This window comes from Sitophilus oryzae, unplaced genomic scaffold (assembly GCF_002938485.1).
Source record: "Sitophilus oryzae breed Bouriz unplaced genomic scaffold, Soryzae_2.0 scaffold_302_pilon_pilon, whole genome shotgun sequence".
In the NCBI taxonomy this organism is placed as follows: domain Eukaryota; kingdom Metazoa; phylum Arthropoda; class Insecta; order Coleoptera; family Curculionidae; genus Sitophilus; species Sitophilus oryzae.
Genome location: NW_022146866.1, coordinates 2090938 through 2107824, shown reverse-complemented (window position 1 = coordinate 2107824; position 16887 = coordinate 2090938). Strand labels below are relative to the sequence as shown.

The 16887-nt window shown below is 32.0% G+C and overlaps 1 protein-coding gene across 5 annotated transcripts in view; it reads left to right on the top strand.

Moving 5' to 3' along the window:
- Positions 1 to 15307, top strand: part of LOC115884542 (aminopeptidase N-like) — a 105610-nt gene extending 90303 nt beyond the window's left edge. For 4 of the 5 annotated variants that reach the window (XM_030903154.1, XM_030903151.1, XM_030903150.1 and 1 more), the window contains 6 exons: positions 422 to 603; positions 4471 to 4500; positions 8677 to 8844; positions 12001 to 12141; positions 14280 to 14361; positions 14416 to 15307. In XM_030903154.1, coding sequence (XP_030759014.1) covers positions 422 to 603; positions 4471 to 4500; positions 8677 to 8844; positions 12001 to 12141; positions 14280 to 14361; positions 14416 to 14580 — 768 coding nt within the window. In that variant the 3' untranslated portion in view covers positions 14581 to 15307. The remainder of the gene's footprint in view (positions 1 to 421; positions 604 to 4470; positions 4501 to 8676; positions 8845 to 12000; positions 12142 to 14279; positions 14362 to 14415) is intronic. The other variant, XM_030903155.1, reaches the window with a different exon arrangement.
- The last annotated feature ends 1580 nt before the right edge of the window (positions 15308 to 16887 follow it).

Sequence of the window (16887 nt, the reverse complement as noted above, 5' to 3'; positions counted from 1 at the left end):
CCAATTCATTTCCGACACCATTTATTTTTCGTTCGTATGGTATATAAATATCATTCATCATTACAACATGACTACCTATATTAAAGTGTTATACAACACCAACAACTGACTTGCTGACTATAAAGGAGAGCCTAAACAACACTTGTTGATGATATATTTTAGATTTTTCATTTAATTTACATATTATTTCATGTCTAAAATATTTCTAAATATCATCTCTGGTTCTTCAAAATGTTACTACCCATCTCTGGTTCTAATAAGTGCCTTCTAATAATTGAAAAACCTTTGAAATCTCGAAAGAGTATTCGTATTCATCTTAGATTGATAAAATTAACATTACTACAGTATTGCTTTCAAGAATGGTGACTGATTTGTGTAGGTATACTTTTTGTTAATGATTTACTATTGAAGACAATTTTAGGAATATCACAAAGCGATATTTAAGAGGACCTACCAGTTAGTAGATTTTAACGATGATATCGACGATTACATTACCAGAAGAATCAGACAGATGGTTTTAACGTGGTCCTGTAGAAGTGCAGAATCCAGATGCGTTCACGAATCCAGAGCCAGGTTCAGATCTTGGATGATCAATGGCAAAACGTAAGTTGAATATTTTCAATTCTTAAATAATTTATGAACCGAATTATAAAGAAAAATAACGTTGATATTAAAGCATTGATAACACATAGCAAATAAAATTTAAACAAGATATTACATAGCACAAATTATTCAATACTCAGATGGATATTTCGAGAGTATGCGTACCACCTTCTGTCTCTTCACAATCTATGGATGTTAAACAGAGACAAGAGTATCTATAAATGACCCAATAATGAGGTTCTCACTTCTGAGCACGATATGCACAATACCAATATGTTGTAGACTGGGGTAAAAGTAATTTTTAAATAACAGTAGAAACAGTAGATATTGTTACTTGTTACTGTTATTTATTCAAAAATTAGAAGTACCTGTTGTTTATTGATTTTATTTTTAACAAGTCAAAATATCGAAAAGAAACGTGTATATTGCAATAAACATAGGTTTAATATAACAGTAAAGACAACCTTTCTACCTAAGATTTTCTGTTTATTTATGAAAAATTGTACAGTATGTCCCCGGATTGTCTTTACAAGAGGAAGAACTTTTTATTATTGACATTTTGAGAAAAAATGTATTTTTATAAAATTTTTGCTTGTTATAAAATGGTTAATTCCGTTTATAATTTTTGAAATTTCCATACCATTTTATCTATATCCAGACCATATAAGTCCTAAAAATCAAAAAGCGCGTTTCTATGGTAATATACACACACCGGAAAAGTCTAGGGATATTACAATTTTATCCAACCATCGTCAGTAATTTTATTATTTGCATTTCTGATATAATAAAATTAAAATAAACAAATAGTTTACAGGACGTATTGGAAATAAAAATGCGAAATTTACCGAATTTTTCAAATTTACCTTGATTTTTATTGAACTCAAAAAAAACACACATTTTTTTTTATTCTAAACTGTGAATTAAAAAAAAAGATAAAACTATTTTTACTTAATAAAGGGTATAGCCTCCACTCACTTACCACTCTGGCTGTATGAGGCCATGCATTGTCATGCATGAGAATGAAGTTTCTCCCAAAATCATTGGCATATGGTAACACGACAGGCTCAAGAATTAAATCACGATATGTGATTCCTGTTAGAAACCTTTCAAGAAAAACGAGATCGGGTTTTCGGCCTAACTGGACTCCTCCCCAGACCATAACTGTTCCACCTTGATAAGGGTGCACTTCCTGAACATGATCCAACCGAATAAGATTTCCTGGTTCTCTCCATACCCTAAGCCTTCTCGAATCCGGATGAATTCCAAAGCGTGACTCATCCGTGAAGAGAACATTAGCCCATTGTTCATTCGACCACTGAACATGATCTTGAGCCCATAAATATCGTACCTCTCGATTTCCTCTCGTTAAGGGTCGAGCTCTCCAGGGGCGTCTGCTTCTTAAGTTGACCTCTCTTAATCTATTGCGAACAGTGTCAGGACTAACGGTTACATTATGTGTTTCCTGGAGAATTAAACTAAGCTCTAATGCTGTAAGAGCCGGTCGGAGTCGAGCATTTAATTGTAAAAAATGATCTTGCTGAGGGGTAGTAATGCGATGTCGCCCTATGTGCCTTTCAGCAACATCACCACTTTCACGGTAGCGTGCACTTAATCGCGATATTACACTTTGCGTTGTATTTAATGCTCTAGCTACGTCGATTTGGCGCATTCCAGCTTCGAGCATACCCATGGCCCTTAGCATTTCATCTCTGTTAAGATGTCTACGCTCCATAATGTCGTTTAATACTAAACAGAGTTATTTGAATGAATTCTGGCCAGTTATCATGAAAACATAGCCAGTACAGGTTAAATTCGAACAACTGATGCTAGGTGCTTTTTATACATTTGACAAAAAATGCACAAACACTTCTGCAAATATCCCAAATTTAGAAATAACTAGTGTGACTACTTCGTTTCAATCGAAGTAGAAATAATCGGCCTACAAATATGTGGTTGTTTATTCAAAACATTTATTTTTAACTTTAATAAAATGATATCCCTAGATTTTTCCGGTGTGTGTAGTTCCGATTTCGTTCTTTGACAGATTGTTATCATTTGATAGAATTTTAATTAACATTATATTTTTTGCTGTTTTAAAATGTTAAAGAGGCAGAAAATTTATTAAATTCAATGCTAAGGGGAGTTGCCATAGGGAGTTACATTACAGCCAGTACGGTCGCTTTATTTATTTAAATAAAAATATTTATTTATCTAAATAGAGCGACCAACGAGCCGCCACCTCAAGGAAGGCAATGGCAAACCACCTTGCCTTGTACAACCTCTCAAATAGTGCAGTTCAGATTCGGCAATAAACTGTAGGTCCCGTGTACTTGTGAAACACTGATGATACACATCACAAGTACATGTGAGAGGTGGCCGACGCTCTATATAGAGTATGGCACTGTAAGAAAAAGAAGAAGGGGAGTTAATAGTTATTGGACAATGTGATACTTTAACAGCAAAAAATTGACGTTAATTAAAATTAATAATAACCATCTATCAAAGAATGAAATTGAAATTATATTACCATAGAAACGCGTTTTAATTTTTAGTAGTTTTTTAGAATCAACAAATGACTAAAGAATATAAGGACATGTAACGCCCATATACGGGCTGCAGCAGAATTTGTGACATTAGACGCCATTTTTTTTATGGCAACGAATGAGTCATCAGCTGGTCACCAGCGACAATTTTAGCGATTTTTAATAGTTTGTGTGTAGTGAACTTTAGTTGTTCAGTTTTCAAGTGTAAAAGCCGCAGCGATAAGAAAGAGCCAGGAGATACGTTTCATAAGTAAATAAACAGTCCGCTGCACCTTTTTAGCGTTTTCTTAGTTTTCTTATTAAATTCGATAATTATTTTATGTACTTGATGTGTGCTATACGTCGATACTAGTTTTAACATTTTAATGCGTTTTTTTCGTAATTAATTAGTATGATACCACCGTATACACCATAGGCGTAGGCAAAACGTTTATCAAAAACTATAAATATCTCTTCAAACAGCTAAGTTAAGAAAAATATGCGCCACTGCACTGTTTGGTGACACCGTAACAATTTACTCTCGGGTGTTATTTATCCTTGGATTCTTTAGTCATTGGAGTCAACCATATTTTCATGCTTTTTTTAAATTTTCTGTTAAACGGTACGGAAATTTGGAAAAGTATAAACGGGGTAACCATTTTTATGAAGCAAAATTTTTTATGAAGAATGCTTTTCTCTCAAAATGTCAATAATAAAAAAGTTTTTCCTCTTGTAAAGGCAATCCGAGGACATAATGTGGAACAATTCAATGCAAACAATACGTATATCGAACGGATCGAACCCCAATATTACTTTTAAGATGGGAATTTTGCATCATTGGTTATTTGTAAATCGTGCTTTAAAGTAAACTACGACCTTTGACTACGACCATCTTTCTGGATACTAAATTTTATATAAATTACGGTTATGTGTGTGATTTTTTTATTTATGTGAATGATTTATTATAATAAGTGTTTAATATTTAGTTTTTTATAATCTAATCCAGCGAGATAATTACTGATTTTAATAAATGACATCCAAAAAATTACAAAAAAAACATAATTTACTTTTGTGTGTATTAAAATAATGTACAACTGTTCATACCAATGACATATGTCATTGGTTCAAACAGTATTTCGCTGGGTAGACTATAGCCTTGTCTAAGTTAAATACTTTGTTAAATATGGATGGATAATTTAATAATCCATACATTTTCTGAAAAATTGATGGTTTTTAAATGTAACTGCATTTTCGAATGCAAGAGCGCATGGCAAAATGATAAACCATATCGCTAAAGCTTTTACTATATAACTAATGTTATTTTTTTAATTATATTTAAATACAGGTCTAGAAACAGGAATGCGACTGCGAATACGTAAGTCCAGATTTGGTTAATAAAAATGGTTCGCAAGGAAACTGCTTTTTGTTTTGCGTCTTTTTTTTTGTTTTGTTTTGTTTTGGGAACAGCTTTGCATATCGAGTGTTTTATTTTATGTTTAATACCCTTAAATTTATTATTTTTTTTTTACTTTTTTTACTTATGAATGATTGGCGTGACGGATATTTAAATAATAATTTTTTATAATTTATTCGCAAAATTTTAATAAATGACAACCTTGGCTCAGTCTGACCCAAATTATTAACAATTATCATTTCAAACGCGACTAAGACGTCCTTTTTATTTCGATCATACGAGCCCTAACAACTATATTTTGGGACAAGATCTTGTTTTGCAATGAAAATAGTAATTTGTTAAAACGACTCAATTTATTTTGTTTATTATTCTAAATTCAAACATTACAATATGATCTAGACAATTTTACTATATTTTTATAACTTTGCAAACAAATCACTTTTGATAATAGCTTATTTTGACAAAATCAAGCCAAATTTGCTGACAACTATATATTGGGACAGCACAACAAGAAATTTGTTTAATACGGAGTTACATCACTTTTCGCCTTAACGACTGCCTGAACTCTTAATGGCGTTGTATTTACCAAAGATTGGCACATTTGAGGAGAAAAATTATCCCAAATTTCCTGCAGTTTTGTCCGCAAATCAAAAATTGTTCGTTGAGGGTGGTTTCTGAAATATTGCTTCATTTTATGCCACACAGTTTCTACAACATTGATGTCCGGACTACTTGAAGAATGGGACAGAACTTTTATATTATTATTACCGAACCAATTTTTAGTTGATCTTGCTGAACGGCACGATGCTCCATCTTGTTGGAAAATATAGTCTTCGTTTGGAAACAATTCTTGAGCACTAGACAAAAGTGAAGTCTCAAGAATATGTTGATATTTTTGGGCGTTAACAGTGCCATCTATAAAATTTAATTTGCCCAAACCTCTTGCTGACATGCAACCCCAAACCATAATCTCCTCAGGAAATTTAACAACCCTCTTTAAGCAATCTTTATGAAAGGCTTCTGCTTTATTTCGTATTATTCGTTTTCGATTATCTCCAACCCAAACATCAAATTTAGACTCATCGCTAAATATGACCTTATTCCAATCATTTTGTGTCCACGATAATTTACATTTTGCCCAAGTGTAGCGATTTATCTTTTGAATTTCTGTCAGTACCGGTTTTTCTTTGGCCTAAATACGAATTTGTATCAATAATCTTCAGGTACCTAATTGATTATCCACACAAAATAAAGTTTACCTTGTAACACCCCAGACCGCATTTGTGGATAGATTTTCGGCAACATTCTCTTGATATATTTAAACCAGTTACAGTATTCCATTTAACTGTTATTTCGCGAAGAGTACTTCTTCTCGCCGACTTTTACCTTTCTTTTACCTTTAAGGTCTACGTTGGCAAATTTTTTTTTATTATATTAAAGACCGTGGTTTTTGGAATACTTCAGAAATCATCAGAAATTTTTCGAATTGTTTTTCGCGTACTGTATTGACGAATGATAATTTCGCTTAGTTTTTGATTTGTAGCTTTTCCACGGACCATTACTTTGGATTAAATTAACAAAATTGAAAATTAAAAAAATTAAAATTTCTTACAGTAAATCTTACTACTCAAAGTATCGAGTCACTTACAAGCTGTCAATGCTGAAGTAAACAGTTTGCGACATATGTGACGTTTATAGCAAAGCCGCCTAGGATGATATTAATTATTTAAAAATACTTGTCCCAACATTTAGTTGTCAGCAAATTTGTCCTTTTATGAACAAAACCTGCTTCTGTAAATATGGATTGATTTACAAATTCATAAAAATATTGTCAAGTTGTTTAGGATATATGGCTATGTTTATATTTAAAAAATTAAACATATATTTTTCAGTCATTTTGGAAAACCAGGGCAATAATTTCATAATATCACTTTATCCCAACATATAGTTGTTAGGGCTCGTATAACATATTATTTTATTAGAGAAATTGTAAAAAGATAAAATAAATAGCACAAACAAATTTATATGTTTGTGTAAATAATAATATTTTAAAAATAATTTTATAGTCTAAGAGCTAGCAACGTTTTCGAGAAAGTATTTTAAGACGTTTGGCTCTTTGATATATCTTTTACTATGCTCTCTGGAACTGCATGGCTGCCGATAGCCGTTGTGTTCGTTACTGCGCATCGGAAGAAGATCCTATATTTTTTATTAATTTAGTCCTATAAATTCTAGTATTGAATATAAATCGAGCATTTCTCCATAGCGCAGTGCGTAGAGTTTCCGACCACGAACCGATGATTCAGAGTTCGAATCCGGGTCAGGGCAAAGACTTTTTTATTTTATTTTCGTTTATACTCTTATAGTAAAGTATTAAATATTTGTTTTTTTTAATCACCAGAATTATTTAATACTTTACTATCAGAATATAAACGAAAATAAAATAAAAAAATCGTCGGTTCGTGGTCGGAAACTCTACGCACTGCGCTATGGAGACATGTTCGATTTATATTAAATACTAGAATTTACAGGACTAATAAAAATATAGGATCTTAGGATCTTAGGCCGCATGCTGTTCTAGAGAGCATAGTAAAAGATATATCAAAGAGCCAGACGTCTTAAAATACTTGTTTTTCTGAAGTTGCTAGCTCTGGTACTATTATTATTCCTGGGTGTTAAACTGGAAAAAATAAAACACAAAATATATTTTTAGTTTTTATTTTGCATATTTCAACTTCCTTCTTTTATTTTTAATAGTATTAGAAGGAACTCTCTTTTAGCCTTCCAGTAGTTTCTCCTTTATATACAGGGTGAATGAAAATTGGCGTCTTGAGGACAGACTTTTTAGAAATTCCTAATCATCTTCAGAGTATTTTAATACCAATGAATGTGACGTCAGCGGAACTATATTATATTATACCGGGTGGTGGCATCGTCGTTGGAAACATAGGAAATCCCATGCAAAAACTGTCCAAATATTGGCTACCCTATTAATTTTACAGCTAATAAGTCGTAAATAGGGGTTTTAAAGATCTGCCTATATGCTGAATACACATGCCAATTTTGGACAAGCCGATTTTAAGTAATTTAAGAAAAACTGTATCTATTTTTAAATTAAAACTGAACAGGCAACAATGCAAAATCAGTCAAAGTCAACATACCTTAAGTTGTCAACCTATGATTTTATGATTGTCAAATGGAATTTGTTGTGCTGTCTACACCATGTCTACACTACTACTTGACTACTACGTTATAGTACCTATGCTTAGTGTCCTCGAAATGTATTTTTATAATTTAAAACTGGTTCAAATGAGGGAAAAGCCTAACGTTTACAAAATGCAATTTGACATTGACAAAATTATAGGCATATTATAGGATGACATTAAGGTACGTTGGCATTTGCCTGGTTTTGCATTGTGACCTGTTCAGTTTTAATTTAAAAATAGATGCAAAATATTTAAAATCGGCTTGTCCAAAATTGTTCAAATTTGGCATGTGTATTCAGCATAAAAACCATTAAAAAATCTATTTACAAAGTTGTAAGTAGCTGTAAAATTAACAGGGAAGCAATATCTGGACAGTTCAAAAGTTGCATGCGATGTCCTATGTTTCCAAAGACGATGCATTACCCGGTAGAAAATAAACATATTATATAAAAAACCTCCCTCTAGCTATTGAGTAACTACAAGGTGAAGAATCTTGCCTTCACTCTTTTGGCAACTAAACTTATTTTTATGCCAACTGAGCTTAGTAACTACAAACTACTGCTTTCTACAGAAAGAAAATTGTTGTACATAAAAATTACTTAAAAATGTTCTTTCTGATTATGATGAACTTTGACATGGTTACAAGAAAATAAATTTAATGACGTCACATTCGCTATTTAAAAACAACTCCGAAGCTGACTATATCCAAAAAACACACTTAAAAGAGTCCCTCCTGAGTTCAATCAACTAACTTCACCAAGTCGCCAAATTTGATATACCCTGTACCTATTACACAATATACAGGGTCGTATGTTGACTTTAATTTGTTTTGTATATAGTATCGACAAAATCTGTTATGCTTATATTTTCGTTCTTATACGACAGATAACAGTTATATACATAATATACCTATTTTATTAAAATATTGTAGAATTGTGCCAAACCTCCGTTCCATTATATATTGTACAGCGATAAGGGAAGGTTCAGAGCTAGAATGGAATTTTGCTTACGAAAAATATCTGGAAAGTACCTCACCGTCAGAGAAGAATGTCCTCCTGGATGCACTTGGTTGTACTAAATTAAAGTGGTTACTGTCAAGGTAAAATACACACAGTTAGAACTAAAGTCCTAGTAATACAAGTAATTGCATGCTCATCTTTCAATCTTAACTTGTCTGTCTTGCATATTTTAGCTTTAAATAATATGAATATATTGAAAGAATTTAGTGTTTACTTACTATAACTTGTAATAAAATTTAAGAAATATTAAGAAGGCTATTAACATAACAACTTCGTAGGCTTGGTGCATTTCAGTTCATTTTAAAAATTTCGACCACAGCGCTCTAACGGCAGAAATTGGAAGTGCCGGGTATAAAGTATTTCACGCAGTCCCATTAATTAATTAATTATTGAATTAAATATTTAATTAGTTTATTTTTTTACTAGAATGTGCAGTATCACAATTTCAAATGTTAATAAAATTGATGAAAAATGTTAACGCGTAAAGGAGGGCGTAATTAGGGCATTGCTGGGTACAATAACATTCAATAACTCAACTTTCCCGGATATTCAACTCTCCCGAAACAACAATTTATAGCTTCATAGTTTCTCACGCCGCGCCGATTTGATCAAAAGCAAAAATGGATTCAAGCAGTTCGACGAAATAAGTGAGTTAACAAAGTAAATAGACATATTATACTATGAGAGAAACATAAAGGTGCGTTCACACCAGCTGGGCTGCTCCGCGCCGCGCATATAATTTTTTTAACATATACTTTTGTGCGCGCTAAAAAAATACACTTCAAAAGTACATGTTAAAAAACTGTCTTGCGCGGCGCGGCGCAGCCGCACAGTGGATCGACGCAATGCATTTTGCTGGACATTCGGCAATTATGCAAAATTTCTAAATTAAGACGTTTTTTTGAATAAATGTGTTCTAAAATCTTCAAATATGTTAAAAATAGTCATAACTTTATTATAGATAACTTACTGAATAGTGCAGGGGTGTTTTTCCAGAATATATATTTTAATTGAATTTCCGTATTAAATTGACTATTACAAATTAAACTTAATAATTTCATACTTATTCCAAAACTTAATGAACTTTTTATCATATTTTTATTCTATATGAATTATGACCTTGCGATTTGTCCAGTTCTTTAATACCAACATGTATTCAATTACAATAATTATTCCTTAATTATTGTATAGTGTATCACAAAAAATTAAATTTTAAACAAAATTTTCCATAGCCATCTTTGCTGCAAGCGCCTGCAATAAAACGTTGTATTCATAAGTTTAGCATAAAATAGAGAAGTCATACCCACCAACAAATAATCGGGACTCGGTGGGACTTTTTGATAATTACAAAAGAAAGATGCAAACTATAATAAATTTCGCTGAAAATGTATATTTTCACCGAGAATAGAGTTAAATAAACACCCAAGTGGGGTTTCAAAATTTCTTTTAAGTTATTCGTTAAAATATCGGCTAAAACTTTTGTATGGGGCACATGAATTAAGTCATTTATTTGATCCATAATTTGCTCTATAAACTTCCCACATATTAAATATCTTTAACAAGAAACGCATATATTCTATAACATAATATATAGCTTTGGGTGAATTTTTCAATAAAATTCGATTTTAGTTGATTAAATTATGGCCTTCTAAATACGTATTTGAAGAAATTTATATTAAAAGTTTAAATACGATTTTAAGTGTTATGTCCAGTATCAAACATACGATCGTTCTACTGTGAACCGGTGTGAACGCACCTTAACTTGCAATATTAATGGTATACTTTTTTAATAATAGCTAGTGATTAAAATGTTTTATGAACATCTTCTAAAATTATAATTACGTATGTACTTTAAAAAAATTCGTTATAGCCGAAATAGCCCCAGTTATGAACCCACTAGCAAAACCGGTGCGTAAAACTATGCTCACTACCGTAGTATCTAAAAAGTTTTTATAGCTGGAATTATAAATTATAATACAAGTTAGACCTTCTGAAGATATCAATATATTTACTTTTTTATTTTTAGAATTAGAATTTTCACAAATTATACTTCCTAACACTTAGAATAATTATAATTATAAAATAAATTTTTCGTATACTCACAGTTTAAACCCGTGTATTTGTATATGTCAGTTGTTTACGATATTCTCCGATGGTGGCAGCACTGGCGGAATGCAGCAAGCCTATAAAGTTTACTGGAAAATATTATAGAAATTCCTGATCTATTTTCACAAAACACATGCTTCCGGATATTTAAGAATAAAATCTGTTATATTTTTAAAAAACTGAGTTTCCCTTACCAGATCCAGACTATATTTTATATTTTCAATTATTTTTGTAATAAAAAATGCTGCAAAATAGAGTTTATATATCTATTTATTTATTGAAAACTATTAAACAGAATGTAAAATCCAATAACTTGTATATTATTCCGGTTTTGTCACGTTGGTTTAAAAAATTTGCTTATATAGTCGTCATTTTCATGGCCTTCTTAATTTTTAGTTTCTTAGATAACAAAAAGAACGATAAACCATCAATTCTTGAGGTTTATAACTTTTTATTTATGATACTATACTAACTTTAATCTAAATCTAACATATATTTATTTGTTTGTAATTATTTCCGATTCCAATTTTACAGGTTATTAGACATATGTTCGTGTTTAACGCATAACATTTAACAAAGTTCAGAAACCTATGTAGGTAATCGATATACTGACATAGATCACACTACTCCTTTATCTATGGATAACACATAGATAAATCAACCATTACGATACTCATATAACCGGTATGTATTCTAGCGTACTTTGTGATGTCACATAGAAACAAGTGGAATTTTTTAGTAGAAACAGGAAGTGAACCAAAGAACAGTTGAATACGTCAATCAATCCTAATTTATGTTATATTCTAACATACCAAAATTTCGTTTTTTACGTTACTTATGTATTAGTTTTTACAAGTGACCATTAGTACAATTCAAGTTTGTAATATGAAACATCGAAATCAATTTCATAATTTATCACAAACGTTGTAACAAAAACTTATCAATTATAATATTTAAATTAGATGCCCTGAGATAGTTTATAAAGAAATGCTATCAGATGGCGTAGCATACCGGTTGTATACGTATCGTTTTTCCGCATGGTCATTTTTGTTTTAATCATCTAGGAAAATGTAGAGGTAGAGCTTATTTTCTACTTAGGGCTTAGCCTGTAATTTTGGAATTATTTGCAGATATTTGGATAAACTAATTGATGGTTATAGTATCAGGATCCAGGACGCGGATAGGGTGTTCGAGTCTGTTGCCAATAATAAAGAAGGAATGTTGATCGCATTCGACTTTATACGAAAGAATTGGAACGAGTTGCTGAATCAGTAAGTCAAAAAAACTCACATACTAACAATGGTATAATGTTGAACAGTCAATAAAATTATATTATTAGCCTAATGTCGTTTGACAGTAGTTATTTATCGCTCTAACATTTTACAGTCCATAATATTTTAGGAATATTGCTGATTAACTATGTTTTCAGCCTGAAAATTAGTTAAATTGATGCCATATTTATATTGTATTATTTCAACTACAAAAACTACTTCACTGCGACCGCCAAGTTCTATTAGAGGTATAGAATTGGCCAACCATACTATATTATATTGCATTTTACTATACATATCCGGTCAGCATACCATATACTGTTAGAGAAGAGTTGTGGCTCAGCTTCATAAATTACATTTCAATACCCAACTTCATTTATACATTTATGCCCTGTACAGGGGCGGATACAGGAATTTATTTTAGGGGGGGGGGCAAATAAAAAATAATGTAAAATATGCCTTCTAGTGCGTCATTTTTAACCCAAAAGGCTAATATTTAACCAAACTTACAGATTTTAGGGGGTTGTGATCCCCTCTGTATCCGCCACTGGCCCTGTAGCTGATATCTGAGAGAGATATGTCACTAAAACCACCAAATCCAGCATGTATTTGCTGAGAATCGAAACCTGGCCCCATTCTCGACTAGATATGGACATGAGACATGACTATGATATAGTCCAATCTGCCATTGATGATGAATTCCGTAATGACGTGCCTGGGAACCTATCCTTGACCACTGGCATCTTCGAGAAAGCCATATAACAATACATGTAATGCGTATACACAAAGTTACCCAGGATCTCAAGAATAGGTATCCTGGTAAATAAATCTGGAGAGAATAATATAGAGGGTCTAGCAGTTCGAACTCCAGCACGTAAATTTTCAGCGATAGAGGTGTGAGAATCTTCATCTGCAGATGTGGCTGTTTTTACTATATTCCTACCTTCCGTTTGTTACTTAATATGCGTAATATAATTCTCCTGTGATGGTGTTCCCTTTCTGAAGACAATCGATTACCATTACTTCAAGTACATTAACCAAGTTGGTATGACCATGTTTAAATTGCCCAAAATTTAGTCCCTTACATGGCGTTCAACTCATCTTTGATTTGCATAGGTATTTTGCCTTTTAAAAATAAAATATTCGTGATAGATTTGTACAGATGAAATGACGTTCGAAGATTTAGGACCAAGAATTAAACAACCTTTTTTTTCCTTGATAAAAACGAAAATGCACGTCGAAATGTCGGCAATTTAAAAAAAAGGTTGTTTAATTCCTGGTCCAAAACCTGCGAACGCCATTTCATAAAATATTAGATATAGACTCTTCGATAGTTTGATATTCAATGTTCTCCATTTTCATTATAAACTTTAAACAGCCTCTACATTATGCGGAGAACTCTTCGAAGCACGTCAAGGTCGCGTTTCGTCGCCCAACTTTGTCGCATTTCGGTTTATTTCCAGTTGTCTTGAGCCACTTCGGCTTGCCTCGACCTACTTTCGATTCTTAAAAGCGCCTGAAAACTACTAGTGAGGACGGTGTGGGGGAATTTTTTGATGTTTCCTGTTGCCTCGTTCAATTTTGTTTCGTTTTAAGCTACTTCCAAAACGTGGCGGGGCGGTATCTGTACCCGAGGCAAAGGATTTTTTTTCATAAATCTGAGTGAAATAAGTAAACCTAGACGTTTCTAAAATAGCTGTTGTTACGATGATATTTCGTTGATATTTATTCATACTCCATGTTTACTTATTTTTCTGAAGCCACCACAACGTTTGACCTTGATTGCTTCGTGTTTTAAGTTTTTAAGAGACGCGTGATTAAATTATACTAATTTTTTTGAATGTATGTTGGCCGTGTACGTGGGGAACTTAAAATATTTTCGGGTTACCCCGTTCGTATTTACATATAACGTCTGTCCAACGAGTTAGGGAAGATTTCAAAAATCAACATCCAAAAAATAACCGAAGATACAATTTTCCTGTGAATTAAAATTATAGACACAACTGTCACTGCCATGGATCCTCTTGTTGGACAGACCATAGTAACTATCTTACATTATACCCAAAATGTCTAAACAATACTTGAATACCAAATACAATATCATCCATCGTTACATTGTAAAAACAATTTTGTTTCAGTTACGGGGATGGATTCAATATCTTAGGAAAAATGATTAATTCTCTAGCATCCCATATGACAACAGAATTTCAACTGGATGAGGTAAGACGCTCCACGACAATAAAACTTCTCTACTTATCAAAGCATTTGTTACAGCTAATAAGATTCAGGGAAAGTATAAAAGCCAACATCAGTACAGCTACCCAATCATTCGATATCGCTATCAAAACAGTCAAAGCAAACGTAGATTGGATGAGTAAGAACTATCAACAGGTGGAGGATTGGTTAACCAAGCACCAGGAACAATTTCATTATCTATAAGAATTAGATAAAATCCATATTATCTTAAAAAATCGAACTTTTGTTACTTAATTTGAAAAATCAGATGCGAATATTATAGAATAAGTTATATATATGTCCGTTAAAAAAGTTATCATATGAGCTGAAACATATGTAATTAAATAGGCTGGCAACTTTCATCTAATTTATTACCTTCAGTTGTTTACGAAATTCCACTAGTTAGTGATAAAAGATATTATCCACTAGTTGTGATCAAAGATATTTTCCTAACAAACAACACGTTTTAAAATTCACTAGCCATTCATGTCATGGTTTACAAAATATTTATGTTTATTTTTCTCCTAATTTGAATATTTGACAAAAAATTTTCTGTCATATACAATAAGAACATCTCTGGAGCAAAGTTGAATACATGCGTTTTTACCCCCTATTTAATCACATATACCGTGCTGGCAACTCTTACTTTTGGGTCGGTATTGCAGAGAGAAATGCAACGGTGTGCTGTTGCGGCGTTGCCCCATTTCTCCGGTACGCCTTTCTCTATCAAGTAAAGTAAAATCACGATCGTAAACGGCTTATTTTTAAAAGACTTTTATTTTCGAAAAGATAACTAGATGAACTAGATAACACGCGATAACTTTATTTTGAAGTTCGGATCTTTTACAAGATATTTAAATAAGAAAGATTCGATAGGTTGTTTTTTCCCGTTCAAAATTAAAAAATCATCCATTTACTTTTAGTGCATTGCAATTTTCTGCAAGCGTGTAACATTTTTATTTATGAAGATTTTCACATACTGTCTGCGAAGAAAATATAGCAGAAATATTAAGAATGTTTTTGAAAAAATCTACAATCAATTATTTTTAATGGATTTCGAGATATCGATTTTTGAATTCAGAGTTCTAATAGCGCGACCACTGTCGAACACCAACTCAATTCCAAAAGTGCAAGCGTTTCTAACTTGCACTCAAAAATTTACAAGCTATAGGGAAAATTACAACGACTCGTTAATAATAAACATAAAGTATAACGAGACGTAATTAAATCGTGAAGCTCAACGCATGATGTACACTCTTCCCTAGAATGATAAGTACTGATATGGTACTGATTGGGACGACCGGTCGACTGCGACGAATCTGCTATATCCCCTTCTACGTCTCTTAGGAATGTGCACAGTTTCTCGATTTATTTCATACGTTTGGCAACGTATTTACTGTTCTCTCTTTGTTCAGTACATTATAAACGCATTGTGCTCTTCTTACATACGGAAATATCGACCCAAGACTAACCTTTGCCAGCCCATAGTACCTAAACTCATATGCTATAGCTCTATCTTTTATAGTTCTCTAGAGGCCATATCGAAAATTAGGATAGTAATCTTTTACTTTCTTACACTGCCTCAAAACCGCACATCAACTGAATTCTAGTGTGCCTTAGTCAATACTAAACATATTTAAAAGTATTATCATTTTATTTTACGTTTGTCCTTACATCTTTGTGATATAATTTTACTTTTTATTATTTATGTTTATTCAGCTTTTTACGCTATAACTAATAAATTATTTGTATAATTAATTATTAAAAAAACGTTAGTGTAAGCTTTAAATCCTTCCAACTAAAAAATATCTTTGTTTATATTATTTTTAGATAGATATATAAGCTGTATTTTTTTGTATATTTATGAACCTATATCAAGACAATGATTCGTAGTGCCTAAATGTTGACATTTAAAAGTTTAAATATATAATTAAAATATATTTATAACCACATATATTTATAACCACAATACTCCACAAATAAATATGTCTTATATTTTGTTTAGATTTTAGATGAACTAGCTCGATATTTTGATGTTACAGTACATATCAAAAGTTGGTTTATATTTTTTCTAAATATAATAAATCAATAAAGTTTTGTTTGGAAGTTGGGTAGAATTATTTAATTGAAAATATATTGTAGTATAGCATAATTTTTTTAGAATCCGTGGTTTAAACACGATATCCTTCAACACTGTGCCATCCTAGATTGAACAAAATATACGTGCGAAGAAAAATAAGGGATGCTTTTCACATAACTGTTTTATGATCTAACGTTTCTCTAGAAAGTTAGTTCATTATATACAGTGACGAACGAATTTAATGTACCTATAGTTCTAATGCAGTTACAAATAGGATCTTATTTTTTTGATAACACAACACCACAAAAAAAGTGGTCTGTGCTTTTTACCAGATCATCATATCCTACAGTATTTTTCGACGCTGAGCACGAATCCGCTATCAGAATTACGCCATCACGTCTCATTTTTTTCTAACCTCAAAAACTTGGTGA